This window comes from Lethenteron reissneri, chromosome 21 (assembly GCF_015708825.2).
Source record: "Lethenteron reissneri isolate LAM-NWPU_2019-01 chromosome 21, ASM1570882v1, whole genome shotgun sequence".
Lineage (NCBI taxonomy): Eukaryota > Metazoa > Chordata > Hyperoartia > Petromyzontiformes > Petromyzontidae > Lethenteron > Lethenteron reissneri.
Genome location: NC_083799.1, coordinates 1,225,609 through 1,252,814, shown reverse-complemented (window position 1 = coordinate 1,252,814; position 27,206 = coordinate 1,225,609). Strand labels below are relative to the sequence as shown.

Below are 27,206 nucleotides of genomic sequence, written 5' to 3'. Positions count from 1 at the left end.
ACTCCACAACAGCAGGAGCATAAGTAGGAGTATCAACATTTTTGAAATGCACCTTTAAAGATCAGCACACGATGCAGCTTACCATCGTTTGGCAGCTCACCATCGTGTTAAGTAACAAATTACTTTGCTGATGAGACAGTCAACGTCTAAACCCTGTCCAGTTGGCTTGTAATTTAAAATTTGCAAATGAAATTACGCGCGCCTAGAAGGCCGTGGGGTCTATGGGGTTATGTCAAAAGGGGCCGTCCATAAATGACGTCACGCGATTGTTGACGATTTTTGACCCCCCCCCCCCCCTCGTCACACGGCGTCACAAAAGTCAGACCCCCCCCCCTAAAATATGACGTCACAAAGCTCTGCCCCCCCCCCCAAATAAAACATGCTTCAAATCGCTTTAAACTATGGTCATTGTAGTGCGTATTTATTTAATGTGGCGTTGCACTGTGATGTTGTAGGAGAAAACATTCATTAAAAAGTATATTTCATTAAGTAGAACGTGTTGTCTATATATATATTAAAGTTGCCCATTTTGATGTGACGTCACATTTCTCAAACCCCCCCCCCCTCGTCACACATCGTCACAAATGTCTGACCCCCCCCCCCCCAAGCGCGTGACGTCATTTATGGACATCCCCAAACTTGTTGTGTGTGTGGCGAGGCAGATAGTCGTATGAGGGACACTATTGCGTCTGCTTATTTGCAGTATTTTGTTACGAAATGAAGCGGCCAGCGTGCTCAGCCCGGGAGAGCGGCACCACCGGTGTGCAGGTGTGGCCACGTGCGATAGGGAACAGACCTTGATGCAGCTGATCTGGCTGTGACTGTCCCACCTGATGACGGAGACTTGTGTTGCCTCCGAAACGTCGTGATCTTTATTTTATTTTATTATTTTTTATTAATTTTGATGTTTTACCTACGTGACTTTACCGAAAACACCTAAGAATAGAATAACATACCTCAAGTCAATGGTTTGGTTATAGTGTACTGCGACTACTATTGATACTCCTGCTATTATGGATGGATTGACTCATGCAGCTAGCTAAGGATGCTAGGTTTAGTAATATATGTTATGTATGTCGCTATTGCTAACTTTCAATCACATTTCTAATGATCACTGTTACGTGGTTTTTATAGCATTATTTTAGTGATTTTTAAAAAGGTTTAGTTTAGCCATATTTGTATGTTACAGTTTAGAGTTACTGTAAACTTAGAATTTTAATCTAGATTGTATTGTGATTGTTATTGTGATCTAACATCAAACTGGGATTTTTGCACATTTTTTGTACGCAGCATAAACATATGGTGCTTTTTCTGGAAGATGTAATTGTTTTTATAGGGGATGTTTAAATTTGCGTGCAGTAAATTTTAAATGTATCTTGTAATTTTATTGTTTGTTGCGGTTGCACCCGAATCAAGAGCCGAATGGCTCACAGTGTAAAACCAAATAAATGAAACTGAAACTGAATGGTGGAGATCCCACCGTTCCCCACGTGTGTGGCGAGTTTATTTATAACAGCAGCATCTGAATGAATTCAGACTCGTATTACTGCGTGCTGCAAAACGTCGGAGACAAACGTGCGTGAGATACCCACATTGCTGGGTTGTTGGGGATGGTAGAGCAGGTTAGGTTACTGCTGTACAGGACATACTCAAAAGGCGTCCAAATATCACAATTTGAACGCCCAATGTAGAATTATCTCATTAATTTTGGTTTTATTTGTAAATATGAAATCATAGCTCATTTCACTTTTAGACGTGTCCGATATGTATATTCTCATACGATAACTGGCATAGTGAATATATACACCAAGCGAACACGACTGCGCATTAAACTAAAACGTTTTAATTTTCTACTCAACTATTTTTATTTTATCAGGTAAAGCCCACAGAGCTATATAGCTCTTTTTCAGAAGCGACCTGGCCACAAATGATAGCCCAATTAAGTGGCAATTTATAGCAGCCAAATACTGTAATTGGTATCGCCAGTGGCCTTTCAGAGTTCAGGTAACCAATTTTTACTGTGTGAATGCACTCCCAGTCATGCCTACAAATCGCTAACCTGATATGTATTTCCTTTATGATTGTTCACCAGTGCAGGGCACAGTGAGCTTGAACATTGTGATGATGTTTTAATTACTGGATTTGGAAAACAGATTATTGGAGAAACAACAACGGAGTTTCCATCCAAATGTCTTACCGAGAAAAACAAACCTGACTGGATTTGTGGGTAAAAAATGTTCATGTATTTCCGACAATTCCAATGACTTGCCTCAGAACACCCCAATGGTGTGAAATATCACAAGCACGGATCAACAATCTGTTCTAGATTTGAAGCTTTCGTGACTGCAAGGATTCATACTCTTAGGTTTTTTTCGGTAAAGTCACGTAGGTAAAAATAAATAAATAAAATGATAGAAATAATAGTAATAGAAATAACATTATAAATCAATATTTTACTTATATTCTTATTTCTATTAATAATAATAAATCATTATTTAATTTCTATTATTATTATTTCTATTATTTTTATTATTTATTTTTACCTACGTGACTTTACCGAAAAAACCTAAGAGTATCAACAATTTGGTCTGGGCAACCATGCCAAGCTCTTAAAAGAAAAATGGCTCAGGAAAAGGATAAATAAATAAAATACCTGGCATTTTTTTATTAAAAAGTATAAAAAAAGCGTGACTTTTATGTAACAAATATATTGTTTAAACCTACAGAAGCAAATTAAAACACTTGTCAACAGTGAATTATGGTTTAGAACCGGCCAAATAAAAAGGGGCGGAGCCTAGGGAGTAAGGGGCGGGGCATATATGTGAAGGAGGCGTGGTCTAAAGAGGAAGGGGTGGGCCTACAGAGGTTCAACTTCCCTGTTTAGGCAGTTTTCTAATACGTGCAGCATCGCTTTCGTGCCACTGATGCGGCCACTGACAAACTAGTTCATCATGCAAACTGTTCTCTCCAACATTGTCAGCAGAGGGCAGTACACTGTTGTTGCACTGAGCCATGCTGCGATGTCCATGCCAACTGCCTTCACCAACCCGCACTGACCAGTGCAGTAAAGTATCAGAATCTTTATTTAGACTGGAGGAATCCGATGAGCTATGAAGCTCTTTTTAACAGACGTCTATATTCTTTGTTTTTTTCGGTAAAGTCACGTAGATATAAAAATTATAAAAATTTAAGTGAATAAAAATGAATAAAAAAACAAAAAAACACTAATGTAGACTGTAGCCTGGTTATTAAGTTTGATGAGTGTACTGGCAGTCTATAATGTAGACTGTAGCCTGGTTATTAAGCTGGGTGAGTGTACTGGCAGTCTAAAATGTCGATTGTAGCCTGGTTTTTAAGCTGGTGAGTGTATTGGCAGTCTATGATGTAGACCAGGGGTCCTCAAACTTTTTAAACAGGGGGCCAGTTCACTGTCCCTCAGACCGTTGGAGGGCCGGACTATAGTTAAAAAAAAACTATGAACAAATTCCTATGCACACTGCATATATCTTATTTTGAAGTGAAGAAACAAAACGGGAACAAATACAATATTTAAAATGAAGAACAAGTAAAGTTAAATCAACAAACTTGCCAGTATTTCAATGGGAACTATGGGCCTGCTTTTGGCTAATGAGATGGTCAATGTCCGGTTCCATATTTGTCACTGCAAGTCGTAACAAGTGATGCAAGTGTGTATCCGTTAGTCTAGATCTGGTTGGAGATTTCAAATGTTTCATTCTGGTACAAGTCTGTTCACAGACATAAGTGCTGCCAAAGATGGTTGCCATTTTGAGTGCATGGTTCCTGAGATGAGGATATGTCTCAGAGGGGAGAGATGCATAGAAATTATGAAGGCTGCTTGACTTGAATGCGTCTTTCAGAGAGTCACAATTCTGCAGTTCAGCCAGTTCCATTTGGTAAATTGTATTCACATTTTCAATGTCAATAGAAAATGGGTTACGGAAAAGCTGTATGTCCTGTTCATGGAGATGAAGCTCTTTAAATCGAAATTGGAACTCCTTTTGCAATTTTTCCAATGAATCCACACATGTTTTGTTTGGGAATGCAACCAATGGTTTTTCTGCTAACAGATTTTGAGTTGTGGGGAGATGGCAGAAGTTTTCCTCCTTCACTTGTTTGATGAGGAGGCCTTATTTTACTTCAAATGCTTTGACATGTGATTGCATATCACAGATGAGCTTCCCCTTTCCTTGAAGTTGCACATTGAAACTGTTGAGTAGCTCTGTTACATCTGTCAGAAAGGCAAGGTGCCATTTCCATTCTGCATCATTGAGCTTTGGTACTTCTTTGTTTTTTTAAAGCAGAAAAGCTGTAATCTGTGGAAGTAAGTCATAGAAACGTTTCAAAACTCTCCCTCGACTCAGCCAACGGACTTCTGTGTGATACAGAACATCTTCATAGTCAACATTTAGCTCAGACAGAAATGCCTGAAATTGTCTGTGGTTTAGTGCATTAGCTCTAATGAAGTTAACACAAGATACCACAAATTTCATAACCGAGTCCCACTTCAGTGATTTACTCCACAGCGCTTGTTGGTGGATGAGGCAGTGTATGGCTATTGGTTGAGAATGGTTATGTTTGTCCATCTCTTGGTTAATGCGAGCAATTACTCCTTTCTTAGACCCCACCATGCTAGGAGCACCATCAGTTGTCACACTGGCTAGTTAAGCCCAGTTCAGCTCCAAACCATTCACAGTTTGGCAATCCTTTTCATAGATATCCTCTCCTATAGTTGTTCCTTTGATACTTTGCAGTGCAGCAAGCTCTTCTGTGACTTCGAAATAGTCATTCGTCCCACGAATAAAAATTAGAAGTTGTGCAGAATCACGAACATCATTGCTTTCGTCGAGTGCCAAGGAAAAATAGGAAAGTTTTTTTGTGGAGTTTTGCAAATGCTGATGCAAATTGTCTCCCATTTCTTCAATCCTCCGTGTAATTGTAGGTCCTGAAAGACTCACTGTACTAAATAAATCGGCCTTCTCTGGACACATCTCTTTGGCAACAGAAAGAAGGAATTCTTTAACAAATTCTCCCTCCACGAATGGTCTGCCAGTGCACGCTATTAGCTTGGCAACTTGAAAACTTTCTCGCAGTGATGAAATATTTAGCTGCTTCTGCTTCACAAGTATTTTGCTGAGTTGTTAATGTATTTTTCAGTTTTAATATTTTATCTTTTCTCACTTCTCCGACCAAACAATCATATTTATCTTTATGTTGAGTTTCATAGTGTCGACGTAAATTGTATTCTTTGAACACATACACTATATTCTGGCATATCAGACACACAGCTCTTTCCTTGTACTGCATGAAAAAGTAATCATAAGTCCACTGTTCTTTGAATATCCTACACTCCGAGTAAATTTTTCTCTTTCTTGACATCATTGTTTCCTAGGGAGTCAAAATTGATATTAGTAAAATACCAATATATACAGCGCTACAAAAACAATATACCAGCAATAACTTTGCCCACACAGAGACATACAGACTGCACTGCCCATCAATGCAGTCTGATTGGGGGGAACTCCGCCCCCTCTCCCTCTTCCACCAATGACCGTCCTTCTCATGCAGAAAAAAGTAACAGACAGGCAGCGGCGGCAAAAACACCCGGCGGGCCGGATAAATGTCCTCGGCGGGCCGCATGTGGCCCGCGGGCCGTAGTTTGAGGACCCCTGATGTAGACTGTAGCCTGGTTCTTAATAACAATTGCGACAGTCTACATTATATTCTTAGGTTTTTTCGGTTAAGTCACGTAAGTAAAACATCAAAATAAAAATAAAATAAAAATCACGACGTTTCGGAGGCAACACAAGTCTCCGTCATCAGGTGGGACCGTCACAGCCGAATTAGCTGCATCAAGTGAAGCAATGATTCAAGATGTAATCCCTTATAAGCAAGTTGAAGGGAGGTGGAGAGGGGGGTTGGAGAGCTTATCAGACTGTGGTAGCCAATGAATGGAAACGTATCGGGAGGGAGGAGGAGCGGTGATCAAAGACTGCACGCAGTGCTCAACACAATGATTGGCAACGTATCGGGAGGGAGGAGGAGCGGCGATCAAAGACTGCACGCAGTGCTCAACACAATGAATGGAAACGTGTCGGGACGGAGGGTGAGCGGCGATCAAAGACTGCACGCAGCGCTCAACACAATGAATGGAGACGTGTCGGGACGGAGGGTGAGCGGTGATCAAAGACATCACGCAGTGCTCAACACAATGAATGGAGACGTGTCGGGACGGAGGGTGAGCGGTGATCAAAGACTGCACGTGGGGATGTTAACACTCGGTGAAGTAAATTAAAATAGTGCCTGTCAGATAAGATGGTCCAAAAAGTGTAATTAAGTCTTTTTTGCGTGGTTAATAACATAAGATCCAAGTCCGATTCAGTACAGTGCATAAAATCCGTGATCTGATTCCATCTGTGAAGGATGTCGTTCCTGACTTACAGTATCCTGGAGTCTACAAATTGAGTTGCATTTGTGGTGATTGCTACATTGGAGAAACAAAACGTCATGTGGCTGATCGTGTCCGCGAGCACAAGTCAGATCTGAAACACGGCAGAACTGATTCTTCGGCCGTTGCCGATCATTGCTACAACTCGGCGGGCTCTCATGAAATTGTCTTTTCCGAGACCAAGGTTCTCTGCAAACCTCCTGGCTACCATCAAAGGTTTGTACACGAAGCCATACAAATATACAAACACAGACATAATTTCAACCGTGATGATGGGTACAAACTCAGTAATCATTGGAAAGATGTTATTAACCACGCAAAAAAGACTTAATTACACTTTTTTGGACCATCTTATCTGACAGGCACTATTTTAATTTACTTCACCGAGTGTTAACATCCCCACGTGCAGTCTTTGATCACCGCTCACCCTCCGTCCCGACACGTCTCCATTCATTGTGTTGAGCACTGCGTGATGTCTTTGATCACCGCTCACCCTCCGTCCCGACACGTCTCCATTCATTGTGTTGAGCGCTGCGTGCAGTCTTTGATCGCCGCTCACCCTCCGTCCCGACACGTTTCCATTCATTGTGTTGAGCACTGCGTGCAGTCTTTGATCGCCGCTCCTCCTCCCTCCCGATACGTTTCCAATCATTGTGTTGAGCACTGCGTGCAGTCTTTGATCACCGCTCCTCCTCCCTCCCGATACGTTTCCATTCATTGGCTACCACAGTCTGATAAGCTCTCCAACCCCCCCCCCCTCTCCACCTCCCTTCAACTTGCTTATAAGGGATTACATCTTGAATCATTGCTTCACTTGATGCAGCTAATTCGGCTGTGACGGTTCCACCTGATGACGGAGACTTGTGTTGCCTCCGAAACGTCGTGATTTTTATTTTATTTTTATTTTGATGTTTTACTTACGTGACTTAACCGAAAAAACCTAAGAATATGAATCTTTGCAGTCACGAAAGCTTCAAATCGAGTCTACATTATAGACTGACAGTACACTCACTCCTATTAAAAACCAGGCTACATCTTCTTGGTTCTTTCGGTAAAGTCACGGAGAAGGGAAGTAATAAAATAATAAAAATAAAACATAATAAAATAATTCTCACGACGTTTCGGCCACAACGCAAGCAGCCGTCCAGACCAGGTCTGTCGGGGAGACAGCGCTGTATATAGTACGGTGTAGACTCGTGTGATGTAAGAGAATAAAGTTTAGCTGGAAGCATATTATATTTTTTGCGACATCTATATATATAAAATCGCAAATCTGTCTGTCTGTCTGTGTGTCGCCGGATCATACGCAGTTTCATTGGACGGCGGTTGCCCCTGGCAACGGATAGCGACGCATTCGCTGCGGGGTGGACGCCATTTTTAATTCCCGTTAAAAATAGGCGCACGCATTAACACGCGACTCTGAGGTAAATTCATCAAAGTTACACGTCCTCTTCACTCCCCCCCCACCACAATGTGTGCAATTACTATTATAGTGTCGGTAAATAATAAAATTATAGCGATTAGACAGTATTATTGTAGCGCGGGGGGGGGGGGGGTGACGGCCCCAGTACCCAGCCTCAGCCGGGTGGGCAATTTAGGCGAGGCCAGAGGCTCTGCACGTTACTAGGCCTCGACACCCCACCACACTATAGGCCGTACATATTACTGCACAGCGGCCGAGGAGATCGTGGCTGGGGGGGGGGGGGGGGGGTAGCAGCCCATCTGTGTATATATGTAAGGTTATTAAGAAATATATTTTTCACCCGGGCAACGCCGGGTACTTATGCTAGTAGAATTGTAATGTATTACTTACTGTTAGTAGCTCAGCTTATTGGAGAGTATATTTAGTATACTGATGATACTATGTAGTTTATACTTTAGTTGTTTACGTGGTAGTTTAGTTACTGCAGCTACATACTATTACCATTCCTTCCCTTTATTAATGCTACCCCTATCCCCTCCCTTTGATGCTGCTAATCCTGCATAATGCACGGGCATAATATGACTTTAAACCCCCGCCCACCTCCTACGCATTTCACAAGTAGTACTAATCCTATATCTGCATTTCCAATAAATATGCTAAATTCCTATTGATATGCAACTTCTTTTGTCAAGGCGCTCTTCCCCCTCCAATCCAGCTTAAATAGACGCTCCAAGTCTGGGATGTTTCATTCAGACGCTGTCTTCTCGACAGATCTGTTCTTCACCTGAGGACGGCTGCTTGCGTTGTGGCCGAAACGTCGTGAGAATTATTTTATTATGTTTTATTTTTATTATTTCATTATTTCCATTCTACGTGACTTTACCGAAAGAACCAAGAAGATGAATCTCTGCTGTCACGAAAGCTTTAAAGCGAGTGGCCTGCCTACTCGTTCAGGGCTGCAGAGGGCAGTGTTATACGGTATTTTTTGCTCCCACAGCCTGATCAATTAGGGCCAAATAATCCCATGGTGAAGGGGGAGGCCCTCTTCCAGCAGTGGATTTAGAATAAGGGCTGTGCATGTAGAATGTAGAATAAGTGGCAAACAATGCAGAACAACAATAGCTATTATCTTCTCAGAGGCAAGTTCTCTTATCTGGTGAAAGCGACATGCAGATAAACCCTCCCCATCTGGCGCTAAATTGTGGAGGCAAACCCTCCGAGCTGGTAGCATTTATATTTTAGCTAGCACAAAATAAGCATTACGCGTCGTTGGGGAGCATATACATAACAACACGAATACGCAGACAATTCGTCTCCTTCACATATTTATCCCTCCACATAAATACAATCATATTTGACACATTCCATCGGCTACACGGCCTTTTCTCTAAGCATATAAGCCCGACAGACTGAACGGGCCCCAACATGCAGTGTCTCGTCAGCAGTCAGGCCTGCTTGAACCCATGCCAGGCCTCCTTATCTTTTAGGGGTCAATCATTCGATCTGGCGCAATAACAATATTGAGGCGAACCTTCCAATGTGGCATCATTGAATCTAAATCCTACAATTTGGTTCGTTGATTATGCAAGCGCTAATCTTATAGCCCTCCAATCGTGGACGTGAGCGCGCCACGCGGGATGGGTTTAACAATCATTGGGTGCGTGCAGCGTTGAACGAGTTCATGAGTATTTGAACGGGGGGGGGGGGTAAATTTGTGAACGCGGTAAGACGAAGGACTGGAGTCTTAATCCGACACCACTGGTCATCTGCAGGCACAGTCATAACCCCGGTTTACGTCGGGGATGCGTTCCTGAACACGTTCAAGTTCAAGTTTATTTATTAGGTATAGCCCTGTGAGCCATTCGGCTCTTGAATCGGGTGCAACCGCAACAAACAAAAACATGAACAAAAAACATCTTAAAGTGAATATGTGACTAAGTGCAAACAGAAAATCCAAGAAAAGACAGCAAAATATTGCAGAAAAAAACCGTACACCAACGCTGTGTGCAAAAATCCCAGTGGGATGCAAGTCAAAAAACAACAACAACAATATCGAAAACGATGTCAATCAAACCATTGTTTTTTTTCACCTCCCCCCCCCCCCAAAAATCACCAAAATAACCACGTGTGATCTCTTCCGATCTAAAGCTAATCCCTCTCATCTGACACCGCCGCTTTATCCGGAGGAAACCCCTCCGATCTGACACCGCGGTGACCTCCCTCCCCCCACCCCCCACCCACCCCGGCCCCAGCTGAGCGCGGCCAGCGGCAGCAGCAGCAGCGTGCGGGCATGGCTCGTCGCACGCACCGCTGCTTCTGCTACGGCTCTCTGGCCACATCGCTGGCCTGGGCCCTGCTCATCGTGCTCTACATGCGCCTCGCCGAGCCGGGCCCACTACAGCAACACCAACAACAGCAACAGCAACACTATCAGCACTATCATCAACAGCAGGAGTCCGAGGCGCTTGCGGGAGCGGCTGGCGGTAGCGGTCGGCGGCGGCTGCAGCCCAAGCTGCCACGGGAGGCCGCGTGGGGTGGGGACGGCCACGCTCGGAGGGCCCAGCAGCAGCAGCATCAGCAGCAGCGGCAGCAGCAGGGGTACAGGGGCAGTGGCCGCAGGCAGGAGCAGCAGCAGCAGGGCTCCTCTGAGCTGGGTGAGCTGGGGGGTCATCATCGTTGTGCTGTTGTTGTTGGGTTGGCACGGTATCGGATGGGCGAGAGGTCATGTCTCTCTCTTTTTTTTACGATCAGTGGAAACAAGAAGATGCTCGGTTTCGAATGGGTCAGAGGTCATCTCTCACCGCCGTGTTCTAGATTTGAAGGTTTCGTGACTGCAAGGATTGATACTCTTAGTTTTTTTTTTAACTCCCACTACAGTTATTTTGCTGTGCCTTTTAACACCTGATGAAGGAAGCTTGTGTTGCCTCCGAAACGTCGTGATTTATTATTTTATTTCTATTTTTTATTTTTACCTACGTGACTTTACCGAAAAAACCTAACAGTATCTCACCGTATTGTCAGTGGGGCTTTAACCCGCCACGGGGTTTCAGCTGCCGCTCGCGATCCCTGGCGCAAGTTTAGAGATTGCGATTGTGCTAAATCGCTTGTGCTTGAGCGAGGGTGGTAATTCCACGTTTCTCTGGAGGGGGCTTCAGTGTCTGCACCGCAGAGCCACTGTGTTGACTGCCTACGCGAAGTTGGGGGTCGTTCATATTATTGGTTCTTTCGGTAAAGTCAAGTAGAAGGGAAATAAAAAAAGTAATTTTATTATTAAAAAATAATTTTATTATTTCCCTTCTACGTGACTTTACCGAAAGAACCAAGAATATGAATCCCTGCAGTCACGAAAACTTTAAATCGAAATTGGGGGTCGTGGTTGTGAGTTTATTCCGTGACCCCCGAGCGCCGTTACTCGGTGGGGGTCACGGACCATGAGGATTCGTGTCCTTGGTTATGAAGAAGTTTTTTCTCTCTCTGCTCTGGCTTGGCCTTCTTGCCCTGGCTCCAAGCTTAATTTGAACCCAATGAAGATGTGGGTCTGTCTGTCTCTCTCTCTCTCTGCCCGCCCCAGACTAAGGGTCCATCCATTTAGTACGTACGCATTGAGGGGGTGAAGCCTCGATAATAATAACCAGCTTGTTTGGCTGTCCTAGGACGGAAGCTGTAATATTTACGAAAAAATTGAGCAGAGTATTATACTCTGTGTAAATTTAATTCAATTTGTTCAAATTCACTGCTCTGATACTTTATTCTCTTCTGCTTTCGGTTGCTGGGGTTTAAATAAATTGGAAGTCGATACAATATCTGGAAAATAAACGAGTTATGTCTATTTTACCATAATGTAGAAACTTAAATTAGTGCTAAGTGCTGAAGAAAATTTGACTTAACTTTCGTGACTGCAGGAATGCATATTCTTTGCTCTTTCGGTAAAGTCACGTAGATAGAAAAATAATAAGAAATAAAGTGAATACAAATAAAAAATAATAAACAACAAAAAACACTAATGTAGACTGTAGCCTGGTTCTTAATCGGAGTGAGTGTACTGGCAGTCTAAAATGTAGACTGTAGCCTGGTTTTTAAGCTGGTGAGTGTACTGGCAGTCTATGATGTAGACTGTAGCAATGGTTATTAAACTGAGTGAGCGTACTGGCAGTCTATAATGTAGACCGTAGCCTGGTTCTTAACCTGAGTGAGTGTACTGGCAGTCTATAATGTAGACCGTAGCCTGGTTCTTAACCTGAGTGAGTGTACTGGCAGTCTATAATGTAGACTGTAGCCTGGTTCTTAACCTGAGTGAGTGCACTTGCAGTCTATAATGTAGACTTATCCTTGGTTCTTTCAGTAATTTAAAGATAATAAAATAAAAATATATATAATTAAAAAGGAAAACCACGACGGCTAAGAACCAGGCTACAGTGTACATTAGACTGCCAGTATACTCACCAAACTTAATAACCAGGCTACAGTCTACATTATAGACTGCCAGTACACTCACTCCGATTAAGAACCAAGCTACAGTCTACATTAGTGTTTTTTTGTCGTCGATTATTTTTACTCTTTTTATTTTTATTCACTTTACTTTTTTATTATATGTTTTCTATCTACGTGACTTTACCGAAAGAACCAAAGAATATGATGAAGAAATAAATAAAGACACCAAATCCACTTTGTTGCTGCGTAGAATTATTTATTAGATTCACTTTCAATAAAGAAACGTCAAACTTAAAACGAATTTGCGATAATTTTTTGTTCTTTCCGCTCAACCTTCTTCTGCGGGAGTGTAAAAATTCACCCGCTCATGAATATTAATGACGGGGGGTGCGGCATGTGGAGTGACGTCACGCACGTTACACACAAACAGACATTCTTGGTTCTAGATTTGAAGCTTTCGTGACTGCAAGGATTCATACTCTTAGGTTTTTTCGGTAAAGTCACGTAGGTAAAAAATTATAATAAAATAATCATAAATGAAAATAACTCAATTAAATGAAAGACATTCTTGGCTCATTATAGTAGTAAATGCAGCCATCGGTGGACTGTCTGTTTGCTTAAACACGTTAATATTATTAATCCTTGTTCGTTTCTGCGTGGATTAAATATCGGCCGTTCTATAGGATTGGGGGGGGGGGGTGTAAAAAGTCCGCGTGCGTACAGGGAGGGGGGGGGGGGGGTAAAATTGACAGATTTTTGCGTAACTACTATCGTGGTGTTTTTTTCCTGCCCATAGCCATTATTGTAAATTCAAGTTTTCTTTGGGGCCATTCTATCAGTAACATAAACTATTGCCCTCCGAAATAGTGGTTATCAGGATTTTGTAGAGAGGAGATGGCGGCTGAATCAACTGTCTGTAAAAAAGAGCTTTATAGCACATTGGATTCCTCCAGTATAAATACAGATTCTGAACTAAACCAACTTCCCAATCATGAAACAAGAAAGTTAACCACAAGCACCAGCCACGTGATGCATCACCACTAACTGTTAAAATACATTAAACTTTGGTTAATCTTATCGAAATATTATTTGCCATTGTTACTGCATATTTAAAGTAACACATTAATTAGCTCTTCTCATCCATTATCCTTTGGGCTTTTGTGACAGTCCTTAGCTAGGTATTCCATGCTGATGAGCCTTTTTTGTGAATACAAAACCCACCTGTATCTCTCGTGTTATAGCCTGCCTAACGGCTTTCTTGAAAGTCTGTCGGTGAGATATTATTACCCAGTATTTGTCCGCAAAAACAACCTGCCAGTTTTCCTTGTTGGTTTTAGATTTCACAGAAGCATCTTTAATAGCATTTAAGGGTCGTATTACAGACCACCTTGCACCTAAGTGTCAATAAGCGGAAACAGCTATGTGGGAAGTAAACGGTAATTATCTCGTGGGGAAAAAAAAAATCTGTCTTCCTCTAGAGTAAATTTTAGAGTCTAGGGGAATGTGGAATTTCCAACCGTGACCGCCAACAGATGAACGCGTTCGAAGGCTCATTTGAACAGGGAGACACTTGCATTTGAATTAACCGCTTACAATTTGCATCCTTTTCATTAGGGTTGGTTAAACGGTAACTGTTTTCAGAATTGCTTACTGATTCTGCAAGTTGGGAACCAGGTATTGTTTTCAGTAGATCCTGAGTCATGAATACACTGATTGGTTACACTGGGTGAACAGAGTTGTAATGCACCGTGCATCATTGTGACCCGGTGCTGGGCCAGGCCACAGTCAGATCAATACCGCTGTTTGATCGTGGAGTAGGCACGAGTCTCAATGGCAAGTGGCCCGGTCATCCCAGCCTATCCACAACCCAGCACGCCCACATCAAGTAGTTAATGGAGGGAACAACCCCAAAACTAACCAAGTTCTTTGATCACATTAAACCACGGAGTTGCGAGTTCAAAAACCTGTCGGGGCTTCACTTAGTCCATCGCCCCTCAGCTACGACTTTGTGGGGAGTGATCAGTGGTTCTCCTTTAGTTAAATTGCCTCTCAATCAGGAGAGTGGAAATAAGCTCCACCCAACGCTCATTTATACGCGCAGACACTTTATGTAACACACGTATATTTTTTCAAATACCTCATAAAATTAATTATCGGAGAATACTTTTAATAAAAATCATTGTTGCAGCCTTGATCTTCGGGCAGATGCAGTGTAACTTTGAATATATTCACATGTAATTGAGATATCCAATGATAATGCACTGCTCATCGCGACAGGCTTGGGGATTGTGACCTCTCTTCTCAACACAGGGAAGGCTGCGTGACTACGTAGCTATTGTGCTCGGCCATGCAATTAAGCTCGACTTGATTATCTGCATCTACATTATCTGATCTGCCCGTGACTGATGTCAAGACAGCATATCTTCACCTTAAGATATTACTTCATAAAGTGCACTTTCAGTGAAACTCCTTAATTGTGGTAGTATTGGTGGAACTCTTTACAGTTCCTATTACGTGTGTAAAGCTGTATTATCCATGTGGATATCTGCGGATAGGAATTTGTGGCCACATCTGGGTTATTGTTGTATCCTATTTTTAGCCAGGAGATGAAATAAACCCATTGAGTCATGAAACAGCACTGCCTCTTTTACAAGAGCGAACTGAGTTACATCATGCTGCATCATGCTGCATCACAAATCGGAATGTAACGCTTCCGGTATCACTTATGCGGGAAGCTTAACCAATGATAAATGTGAATAATAGGCTCCAAGTAACTCCTCTGATCCGATTATCACGGTTAGCTACGTACGGTGTGAATGCAGTTCTAAATATGTAGCGACATCCCTACAGAGGCACGGCGTGCGATGTATTTACAACGCGGACACCCCATATATGTGGGTGTAGTACCAGCCCTAGAGGGGCTCGGTGAGCGCTGATAGAGAGCGCGGAGTGGCACCACGCTCGGCGTGCAGTGCTGTCCCCTATAGGAAGGGGTGTGAGAGTGCCGGTCTTGAATGGGGTTAATGTAGGCCATGGCAATCTGGTTCACCCTAGAAGGCACGTGCCCCAAGTGGGGGCTAGGGGTGGTCAGTGTCGGGGCGAGATCCTGCTAGAGGATTCGAGAAGGTGGTCGTGGCCAAGGCCGGAGCCAGACACGACCAGTGAGGATATAAACCGGGTCCCCAGAGGGACTGGGGTTCAGCGTTCTGTTGTTATCCTGAAGCTCTACGTTCTACGTCCGAGAAGTCACCAACACGTGGACCTGGACCCAAGCCGGGGTCCTGTCCGTTGTAGCTACTCCCAGTGTAACTAGTGTAGTTAGCCTGGTGGTCCACCACCATAGGTTGTTATCTGGTAAAGGGGAAGTTATCCCTTTGTGTTGGTATTAATACATGTGTTGCCTCCAAGGAGTATGTCTGCGACTCAATTGAATCCACTACAAATACATACAAACAAGGGGAGGTGACTGGTAATTTACATAACTAAAGTGTAATGTGCCATACCGTGATCACCATCATCGCCATCAATGTCATTATTGTTATAAGCATCATCATCATCATAAACATTTCCTCCATCTCCATCATGAATACCACCATTACCAGTAACATCATCAGCAGCCTTTTTCTATCCACTGCTGGATGAAGGTATTCTTGCACCATCACGTTTCTTGACAGTCCTGTGATGCCACAATTCATCACACTCCTGCTCATGAGCTTGTTGTGGCGGTCATCCTCGCTGGGCTTTCATCGCACTCACACTGCTGCATGTCGTCTCGAAGCAGCAAACACCAACGGGTATAATCCTCATCAGCACATAATGATCATCGTCATCGTTATCAGCAATTGTGCAAAGGTTGCATGTTCTGGCAGAAGGGAGGAGGTCATGGCAAGGTGTAGAGGCCTTGGCTGTGATGACATTTGGATGTTGCTTGCTTGTTTCCTCTTTGCAATAATTGTGCTGGTTATGCTCCAGCCGTCTGCTGGAGCAAGTGCTGTACGTGCAGGCTCACTTTCACTGCACTGCCGAGAAAGCTGCTCATTGTCCCCAGCAGGGATAATTATAGAAGGCTTGCATGAGCAGGGCACACACACACATATGACTTGACTGCAGGGGCAAAATAGTAGAATACAGTTAGTTATGCTCTAAAAAACTGGTGAAATGTGAAACTGACAAAGGGATATTTTGATCATTAATTACAATCTAAAAAAATTACGGTTCACCCACGATGTACAAAAAAAAATCCAAATTGTATTCAATTAGCACACGGCCAATAAGCCGAAACAATAATGCAATGTTAGACTTCTGAGTAACAACAACGCATTTCTTGTTCTCTGCTCATTTGATGGATTCTGGCTTGCTCATGAACACACACGAGTAATCACATGGCATTATAAACATTCCTTCTTAAATTCCAGTCTCAAAAGGATTCAAATATCACAATCAGACTTGCTAGTGTTTTTTGCCGTTCTACACGTGTACACATGCATGTTTGTTAATGTGATTTTCTTGGCTCTTATTAATACTGGTACTCGGATCGGAGGAGCGGGGTGCCATGGAGTGCACGCCACTTTAAGCCCAGCAGCAGGGAATTTACATCCAAGCCATGCGCAACGGAGCCATTTATTATACAGTATCTGTAGCTGGTGTGGACGTGTGTTAGGTCAGCTTGACCTGAATGAAGTGCCTGCTCGTGTGGCAGGAACGCCTTATTTCTGGGTAGACTAAATATCTGCATGATGCTAACACTACTTTCCACTCTTCAGCTCATAGCTGCTTTCAGTATGATTCACCTTGCAGAAGGAAAGGGGATGTTTGTCTTAATTAAGATCTTGCATGTGTAGTGACTGTGAATGTCACTGTGTGGCTTACGAAGCCACTGCGGATAATGTGTTGGCATTATGTGTAGCTCGCTTACTGGGCGTAGTACCAGCCCTAGCGGGGCTTGGGTGAGCGCGAGTCAGCGTGGAGGCAACACGTATAGTGTGCGGTGCCGGCTCCCAGTGAGGGAGCGAGAGGGAGTGTCAGCCAGCCAGGGTTACGTTGGGGCATGATACGCTGGTTGACCTGCCGACACGTGACCGGATGATATTGGAGGGGGGCCACCGGTTGACGGGGGCCGCTGGGTGGTCACGTGGTATAAAAGAGCTCTCGGGAGCCTTCGGGAAAGAGCTCGAGAGATCTAGAAGGTAGGCGGGGCAAGGGGCGGAGCCAGCCCCAGCCCAGGCCGATATAACGGGGGCGCCCCGTGAGGGGCTCGGGGTTCTTCGTGTTGTTGGTGAAGAAGATCCACGTCGGGTAAAAGAAGCCTAGAGCCACGCGGTCCGGGACCCAGCTTGTGGTCCGGGCCGGGATAGCGAACCGTGTCTAGTCCTGCCGTAGCGTGGCTAGATGGGCATTCAACACCCAAGTGTAGGTTGTGTTATGTTATGTTGAGTTGGTGAAATAAATAGTGTTGCTCCCAAGACAATGTCTGCGACTCAGTTGGACTCACTACACATGCATTACGCTGGTAGAATTATAGAACAACGGCTTGTAATGCATAGATAGGAAGGGGTAATCGTCATAATCGGTAATGATCAATCCACTGCTGGATGAAGGTCCCCCCAGTCCTTCACCATATCTCACGGTTTCGCATTGTACAGTCCACCGAGATCCTACACACTAGCTGATTGAATCACATTTGTCTCCGTTATTATCTTTGCCCACCAGCCATAATCAATGGGTTCCTCTTCACTCAGTGTTATTTCAAGCATCCACTTCTCCATGTTTCTTTACACACTTTTCAGCATTTCATTAATTTTCTTTGTAATTCTACCACATCACTGATAGTATACACTGGATTCGAACCCAGTATCTCAACGGTGCCCAATTAAGTGCTCTGATCTCGGAGCCATTTGGTCACCTCTCATTGATTGAAATTAACACGGAAATCTTCTGTCTGGATATTTGTGTCCTACGGAGAGGGCTGGATCATGGTGGCATTTGGGATACCCTGTGCTAGTGCTCTTCACATGACAGTTACATAACCGTACGTGACTTTATTTAAAAATCCATGAAAACATCCTTCAAACAGCATTGCCTCACAGTGCATCCAACCCAACATGCATCTCACTGCACAACTCTTGATGAAAGATAGTGTTTCAAATGCAGCTTCTGTTTTACAGATAGTGAATGAAATAACTTTACATGGCTACTACATTCCATCAGCCGTGCATTATGTGGGCACCAGCAGACCTGATTTGTAGATTGTGTGGCCCTTGAATGGGACATGACATGGGTTTCATATGTAAACACTCTTCTCATCTTTGGATTTCTGTCACTTTGTATGAGGGCTTGTTTGGTGTAATGATAATGCATGACTTAGGACATCACTCTCACCCACCCATTGAAGCCATAGAACCTCTCCTGAGGTGGACCCGGTCAAACAGTTTTCATTTTACAACAAACGCATATCCCAGTGAATCATGAAATTGCCCTATCTTGTCCCATATACTTTTACTTATGTAGGTTGGACTTTTTTTGCACCGTACGTAGCCAACCATGCTAATCGGAGGTGTGGGGGAAGGACAGCAAACTAAACACAAAAAGCAGTTCACGAGAAATTAGTTTTAAATCTAGATTGAAAGCGCAAATGTCCAGCGGCTTCCTAATAAATGCGTCCCAGATGTATGCCCTTTATCAGCCTGGGGTCTGAGGCCTATTATTAGGGGGCTGTGCGGGACCAGAGCAACATGCGCAGTACGATCCGCTAGTTTGGCTTCATACCCCGCCCCTCCTGCCTCATTCCTCGACAGCCCCTCTCACCTCCCCACCAGCTAGTCAGGAATTTCCTCATCTCAAATACAAAAAAACCAGACTGTTCGTTCAAGGGAGTCAAGACAGCCGAGGCCCCTTTGGGGGTCGAGCAACATTTTGAGAACCCTTGCTCTATCTCGCTCAGTGGTGTATGCATACGGTGTGTGCCAGGGAATGTTAAGAGCACTTGCCTTCCTATTCAAAAGGTTACTAGATGGATGGACTTTCCCCTGACATTGGAATGTGGAATGGTCACCAGCAGCTCCAGACCCTCCAGCAGAGATGAGTTAATGTTGGCTGTGTGTATGTGTAGTGAGGGACTTCTGAGACACGACGTGTAGAGGGCCTCTTGTTTATTTCTCACACTTTACAGGCAGAATCACTGAGCGACATATACACTGGGCTACGTATAGCTGATCCACTCATACAGCCCGATCGCCGGCGTATAATTATATAGCTGGCTGACGATGGGAACCGTACAGCAGATCGGCCATACGGCCAGACATGACGGCGAAGACAGCGACGGCAGCCCCGAACCTCCGGTCACGTCTCCCTTATATACTCCTCGTCGTAGACAAACCCCGTCTCTGGCCACGCCCCTGGCCACGCCCCCTTCTAGAACTCTTGTGCAGGTTCCCGGAGCTTGCCGACTGATCCCCGCCTCTGACCTTTAGCCCTGTTACGGTTGGCTATTATATAGCGCACCCATACCTGCATATGTCACTACATATGCATTATTGACTCCCATAGCATTGTTACTGGGTCTACGTATGAAGCCTATATCTCGGGAAATCCATTATATAATTGCTTCATGAAGTCAACATTTTCAACGTTATGATGTTTTGCTATCCTTTTGTCTAAGATTGCTTCATTTTATTCAGCTGCAAGCTAATTATCCATTACGGATTAAACCCCCTGCCCCCAATATTCAATCAGTTGCCAAAAGGGTGCTCTTGTTTGGCATCTACAAAGTGGGAATGTGTTTACTAGAGCAATATAAAGCTCACTGTCCTACAAAAAGCTAAAGTTCACTTGTTACTCATTGCTTTTACTTATTTACTAGAATAAATGGTTTGCGTACACACAAATGGGCACGTTCTGCCGTGCGCTTCTGAACGTAACAGGGTTCACACATCACACCCATCGTGCACCATGTGAGCAGTTTCTGTTGCAGCCTGAGAGTCAAAGGAGTGTGAAGGTCAAAAAAACTAACTGCTTTGGAACTGTTTTGTGATCATCTCCATATCAGATTTGGACAGCTACTGACTTTTCACTTGGTGCAATCACTCTTGTACCAATAACACGTTTTTTTGCCACCTATATCTTGCAACCGAATTCCATTTGCCTCTCCCACTCACCGATCTAGTGGTTTAAGTTTTTCTCGATTTGTTTTCCCGGAATAATACTAGTTGTTCCAAACATCCACGGTAGTGCCCTTTCCCCTGTGTGGTGAAAATACAATTACTCTTATTCTATACATTTGGATAAAACAAAAGCAGCTTTGACAAAACGTGAAAAATAGGGAGTTGGGTATTTTTAAACAAAACAAATTCAGGAAACAAGTGGGATAAATACTGACAGTGGAATGTCAAGCAAACACTAACTTTGAGAACAACTCGAGGTTATGTTTGAGAACATTCGAGCAACTTAAAGTTAGAATAACTTAACGTTAGTTGCACCGTTCTCAGCGTGCTCTCATTTTTTAACATATGCAACACGTTCAATGCTCAATATCTACCTTGCGTGGTAAACATGCGTTTAGAGTACTTGGCTGAGATACATATGTACATAAGCCACATCGTTGGGTAATCAACTGTGGCCAGGTCACTTATGAAAAAGAGTTATACAGCTCAGTGGGCTGGTAAAACAAAACATAGTTTTAATCGTTTAAGAAATTGTCTTCACATCCCAACAAAGGGCCTTCCTGGAAACACCGAGTTTATTATTAGTATCTTCAAATTAGCTAACTTTTCTCGATAAATAAACATTATAATACATGAAGATACAATCGTGCTAAGAGCAATAACTTACTCGTTAACAGAACTGAATACTTACACTTTAAACTGTGGAATTTAGTTACAGGAGCAGTGTGCTTGTATACTGCCATATAATTATGTAAATAATGGAGAGATTCGATTTTGTGAGTCTAGATAATGGAATTGAAATGATTGACAGAGTAATTTTACTGGTAGGAACCTTCTGGTTACACCAGCCCACAGGGGATTATTGTGTCCGTCGTGGAGGGAGGGTCTGGGTGGGGAGGGAGGGGCTGGGTGGGTGGGGAGGGAGGGGCTGGGTGAGGAGGGGCTGGGTGAGGAGGGGCTGGGTGGGGGGTGGGAGGGGTGGGGCTGGTCACCCCGTGGTGCCCTTATAAAACTCAACGTTTTACCTACTCACGCCGGCTTGTGCCCGCCCTCACAGTCGGGCATATTTGCGGAATACACCACGCCGCCGTTGACCCTGGCCATTGACCGAGCAACCCAACGTTCCTACCAGCTCCCTCTGCAGGAATGTGTTTAATTAACGGCGGGTATTGTCTGCGAGGTTGGACGAGGTGGGAACACTGCAGCGCCGTGCACCTGCCATGAGATCACGAGACCAAAGGCTCAAAGTTCGTCCAGGTGGCTTCTGTAAAACAGATAAACTTTATTGCGTATATCCTGGTGAATGCCATATGACGATAATCTGAAGTCACTGTCTCATTAGGGCCACGTATGAACGAGCAGTAACTATGTAATTTCCTTTACACAGAGTAGCAAGCACTGTATCTAGATAGGTTTCAAAACCATTGCATTCGTCAAGTCAAAGCCCCCTCTATACGCTGTTGAGAGTTGGGCTGTGGTCATCTCTATTGTTGGCATGGAGCCAGTTGTGGAACTTCCAAATTCCTATTTTGGGGTCAGTTTATCCACAGGACGGCCACTGCATGAGTAGCAGATGTATAAGTAATGAAATGAATGGAATTGTCTTCCTGTAGACATAGAGCACTCTTCACCTGCCTTAATGCCTCTGTGGCAGGCGGCGATTTTAAATTGGCCTCTAGTGCTCACTCATGCACTGCACAATACGTGTTGGAGCATGGCCACGGCGATGTAAACATGGGTTCAAGCAGCCATTATGCCCATAGGCAGTGTGCACTGAGAACCTTTGGTGAAAACTTTTTCACGCATTATTTCTCCCAGTTCTTGGTTTACGTTTTTGTCATGGTAACTCTAATGGATTTTATAGCATCTAAATACGATACAGGTAAATTGAAAAATGCTGTGTGACTTGGACAAAATTATTTTGCAATGACTTACAGTAAGAGTGCATGTTAACAGCAACATGGGAAATATTGCTACATTTCTGCAAGTCCAAACTGGCTTAAAAAATTATGGATATACTGTACATTTAATGCTTATATAACTCACTGTTTTGTTCAAATATAATATTTTTTTTAAGTTAATAGGATGGATAAAATATTCCCTATTCGCAAGGACACACTTATGTCCTTTCTATCTGGATGTAGTGAATAAGTCCAAACAAGATGTGACAAATTTGATCCAATGACAGACAATTATTATTACAATATATAAAATACTTTACTCAGCTTAAAGCTTTCGTGACTGCAGGGATTCATATTCTTGGTTCTTTCGGTAAAGTCACATAGAAGGGAAATAATAAAATAATACAAATTAAACAATAACATTCTCACGACGTCTCGATTTCAACACAAGCAATCATCATCAGGTGTGAAAACAACAAAATGTTCTTGCTGTGGTTTTCACACCTGATGATGATTGCTTGTGTTGCAATCGAAACGTCGTGAGAATTGTATTGTTTAATTGTTCTTATTTTTGTATTTCCCTTCTACGTGACTTTACCGAAAGAAGCAATAATATACTTTACTCAGTTTATTAAAATACCAACAGGGCACTTATTTGAATAAGTTGTGAGTTGGAGGAGTGTTACCAGCCTTCGGTAATAATATAAAATTTCTGTTAAATCTTTAGCCTATTATATATGAATATATAAAATCATATATTCCTTTTCAGGCATTGTTGATGAATGTGAGTTTTGTTTTTCTTCAGGTCAGTGATTGACTGACATTAGCGATGAGAAACAGTTGGCTAATAATGGTAGCTGTATGTTGTTTACAGGGACTGTTGAGAGCTTATATAAAATGTTGGGAATTACTGTTCGAGCACTGTATTGAGCAGGGTGTTGAGAATCTTAAAATAGTACCTTTGGAAAATGTCTTGGAATTTTGGTAACTTTATACCGTGGTGTTTTTACACGAGGTAGACGTGCCTGTAATCCGGTGCTCTGTGGGGCGGGATTGGTGGTTCACATTGTGGATTATGTGGAGTTTTCGCATCACGAGAGTTGAGACTGAACCTTCGGGACCAGGAGCTGTCCTGGATGAGACACTAGCCTAGGCTACTACGTTGTTGCACAGAAGGTATTCTTATTTAGATAGCGGTTGTGGTCTTTAAACTTTCAGGCCTTGCTTTAGGTTTCCTGTGGGATTGTTTTTGTGTGTGGAAATAAATGATTCAGGCATGTTTAAATATTGTTTTAGCTGCTTTGCACACATAACGGGACATGTGCAGCACCAACTTGTGACTCGTACCCGCAAATATTGTATTTCCAATTCTCTACTCCCTTCACTGACTCCCAATTCAGGCTTAAATTCGTTACAAGACTGCCCTCACTACTTTTAAGATCTTAAATGCTATTGCTCGAGTTTGTATCAACATTGCACCTCCGATTAGCACGGTTAGTTACGTATGGTGCGAAATAAGTTTAACATACATCGAATGCTACTCTCTTGTTTGTACACTTCTCTACTCGAGCAGCCCAGGTCTCGAGTGCAACTCAAAAGTAACCTTTGAACTGTGGGAGGTCGCTCCCTCCTCCTCCACTGCTCCCTCTGCCTTTTCAATGTCTCTCCGCCTGGTTTGCCTGCTCGGCTGATTCACTCGCCGCCTTCTGCCCTCTACTGTCCATTAGATAATTAATAATTGAGTCGGACCACGCTTAGCACTACCCTGTAGAATGCGTTATAGCGTTCTTTTTACCTGTCGATTTTTTTCTAACAAAACATTTAAGAAAATCCAAAAATCTATCAAACGCTTAGGAGTGAGAACACGCAAGTGCTGAGGAATTGCACCCGTCGCCAACCTTGTTTACATTTGCGCAGCCAATGAGATCGACATATGCTCTGCGACAACCAGAACCCCACCCCCCATTTGATGATCACGATTCGTGGTCACAATGACATTTTTTCTCTGTTTTTACAAGACAGTAGCTTTCTCCCCACCCCTTTGCCCTTTCATGCAGTTAATTTAGTTTACGTACTCTGATATTAAACAAAATCGTACTAGCCATCACCTATGTTTCATTGGCAGCTGTGCCTTAAGGTCCGAATTCAAATCTCTTCTTTCTGAGCTGTCTTTTGCAACATTGGTATTGAGACATTTGCCCTTGTGGAAATGTACCCATACAAAGTCCAAAGTCTGTGGCCCATGTGTTATACAGTAGAACCATGAGTTAAACAAGTTGGTGAGTTCCCGATCAAAGGGCATTATTTAGGGTGATGCTCACCTCAATTTGTGGCTCTTGAGCCAGATTTGGAAAATCCACATTCCAGCGATTGATCTAGTCTTTCGGGGGGAAAACACGACTCCTTTTCTTGAGCCTGGTAGGATGACTGACTCCTAAAAATATTTGAACTTTAGACTTTCTGGGTTCAAATCCAGGATGGAGTCCGGACAGTGTTTATGAATGTGGTATTGAACAATTATTGTACATCAGAGACAGGAAATAGTAGGATGAGTGCTTAATACAGAATATTTTGTGGGCAGAAATAAAAGGAGGTTGTTGGTCAAGTGCTTTCCAGGTTGCCCTTGACAGTGGTAATACATTAGAGGAATTGGATATTTAATTGAAACATTCACAAATGGTTATAACTTCTTAAGAAATAATGGTTATGGGTAAAAATAAATCCCAGGATAGGAAGGTTAACAAAATTCGTATCCAGAAATCGTTCATATTTTTGCCATATACCCCATACCCATACCCGGCTACCCGTACCTGGCCTGGTACGGGTACCCGTTTGCGACCCTGGTGCGACCGGGTACGGGCACGGGTAGGCCGTGAGTCACTGGTGAGTAACCGTTTGTCACTCATTTCCCCAACGTCTTGTCTCTTCTCACAATTCAAGTTCCTAGAATCAACCCACCCGCGCTTGCAACATGTCTTCATCCCAGAGGTCGCAATCGGGTACCCGATACCCGTACCCTACCCGATACCTGGCTACTCGTACCCGGCCGGGTATCGGGTACAGGTACCCGTTTGCGACCCTGGTGCGGCCGGGTACGGGTAAGGAATCAAAACCCGTTTGCGACCTCTGGCAGTGACGTATTTTCAGTCACTATGGCGTCTCGTGTCAGTTATTGGAAGAAGAGTGGTACTGTGCATGTTAGCATCTCTCTCTGGCACCAGAGTGTGTATGGCATAGAAGCAGGCGAGAGGGGGCAATGCTTCTCGTGACGGCCAGAGAGGGCACTTCAGGACATGACAGTCTGGGTGAACCTGAGAGGGCACGTGACCAGGAGAGGGTAGCGAGGGAGGCCAAGGGGTGGCGAGAGGGACACGTGACATAAGGCCCAGAAGCTTCTAGGATCTAGAAGGAGGCGTAGCCTAGGGCGGAGCCAGGCCATGCTCAGGGGAATAAAAGGGAAGTCCCGAGCGCCGATCCGGGCTGTCTTCAGGAAACAACCCACGGTACTACGTTTCCTCGCTCTTCGGTCATCCCTTTCGGCATCGTGAGTCAGGTAGTACGTTACTGACCTGACTCAGATTAGTCGTTATCCCGTTGGGGTCTGAGTTAACCGTGGTAGTTACCACCTATATCGTTGTGTAATGTAGTTACCTTGTTGGGGTGTAGTAATAAAGGTGTTGCCTCCAAGTTCAAGTGTGTACCTCCGTGGAAATCACTACACGTGCATTGGTGTACTTTAAGAGAGCTGTTATAATTTATTGCTTTTCGAGGCTCATTCAGAAGATGAGGTGTAATTTCCTTTCATCCATTAAAGACACCTTACATTTTAATTTTAATTGCTGTAGTGATAACATGTCAGATTTATAGTGCTTGCTGAATTCGTGCAGTGGGTTGCTAATACAAGTGTAATAAATCAGCTCGACGACAAGCGACTGTCTTCTTTATTTATTTGTTCCCGTGCTGGACAGCTCCGCGTTCTTCCACACAGTTCCTTCGCCCCGCGCCGCGCCACGTGGGCTGGTGTCCCGCACTCGCACCGCTCTCTCTCTCGCTCGCTCCCGCGCACCACTGGCAGCCCGTCTCCGCGCCGCCACGTGGCCGATGGCTCGCGGAGACCCGAGACGTGGCCCCGCTTCCTGACCTTACCCACTGACCACGAGCCCCTTCCGGCTTTTCCTTATAACCCCTTCCCGCGTTACCCAGACGCCGCCTCTCGCCACACCTCCTCACGAACTCTGAGATGGTACCCACTAGCACCCCCTGGCTCCGCCCTTGAACTTTAACCCCGATAGTTCCTGTTACCTGATTGACACAGAGGCTGAGGCGGTGAAGCCCACCCCACCGATCGGCGACCCCCAGCATACGCTCGCATTACACAAGTAAAACGGTTTACCAAAGCAGCACAGAAAGTGCTTTGGCATTTGCACATTGTTGAAATTACATTTTTTTGCGCTGAGGTGGTTAAGTGGCTCAGGGATCAGAGTGCTGAACACAGGCACTGCTCAGATCCTGTGTTGGAATCCAAGCTCAGCCGTTTCACCTGGGTTCTTAAAATGTACCAAGTTGATGGCCTCAGCCTGGTTACCAACCGATGCAGAAAAAAACAACCACCACATAAAATTTGGTTATGCACTTAATTAGGCCTAATCGGTTTAACTGTGATGTGACGAACATTCTTCTCTTGGTCAAAACACTTAGACCATTGCTTTTGTGTACGACAATATAGAGTGGTGGTGCAGTGGTTAGTACACTGCACTATGAACTGGGTCACCCGAGGTTGATTCTCGGCCACAGCTTACATCGGTCCGAGTGATATCTAAACTGGT

General features: G+C 43.9%; 1 protein-coding gene across 2 annotated transcripts in view; it reads left to right on the top strand.

Moving 5' to 3' along the window:
- The first annotated feature begins 10,137 nt into the window (after window positions 1-10,137).
- The window catches only part of GALNT11 (polypeptide N-acetylgalactosaminyltransferase 11), a 35,094-nt gene continuing 18,025 nt past the window's right edge, over window positions 10,138-27,206 (top strand). The window contains exon 1 of one of the 2 annotated variants that reach the window (XM_061555336.1): window positions 10,138-10,543. In XM_061555336.1, the coding sequence (XP_061411320.1) occupies window positions 10,180-10,543 (364 nt within the window). In that variant the 5' untranslated portion in view covers window positions 10,138-10,179. Of the gene's footprint in view, window positions 10,544-15,559; window positions 15,790-27,206 lie in introns of those variants that run through there. The other variant, XM_061555337.1, reaches the window with a different exon arrangement.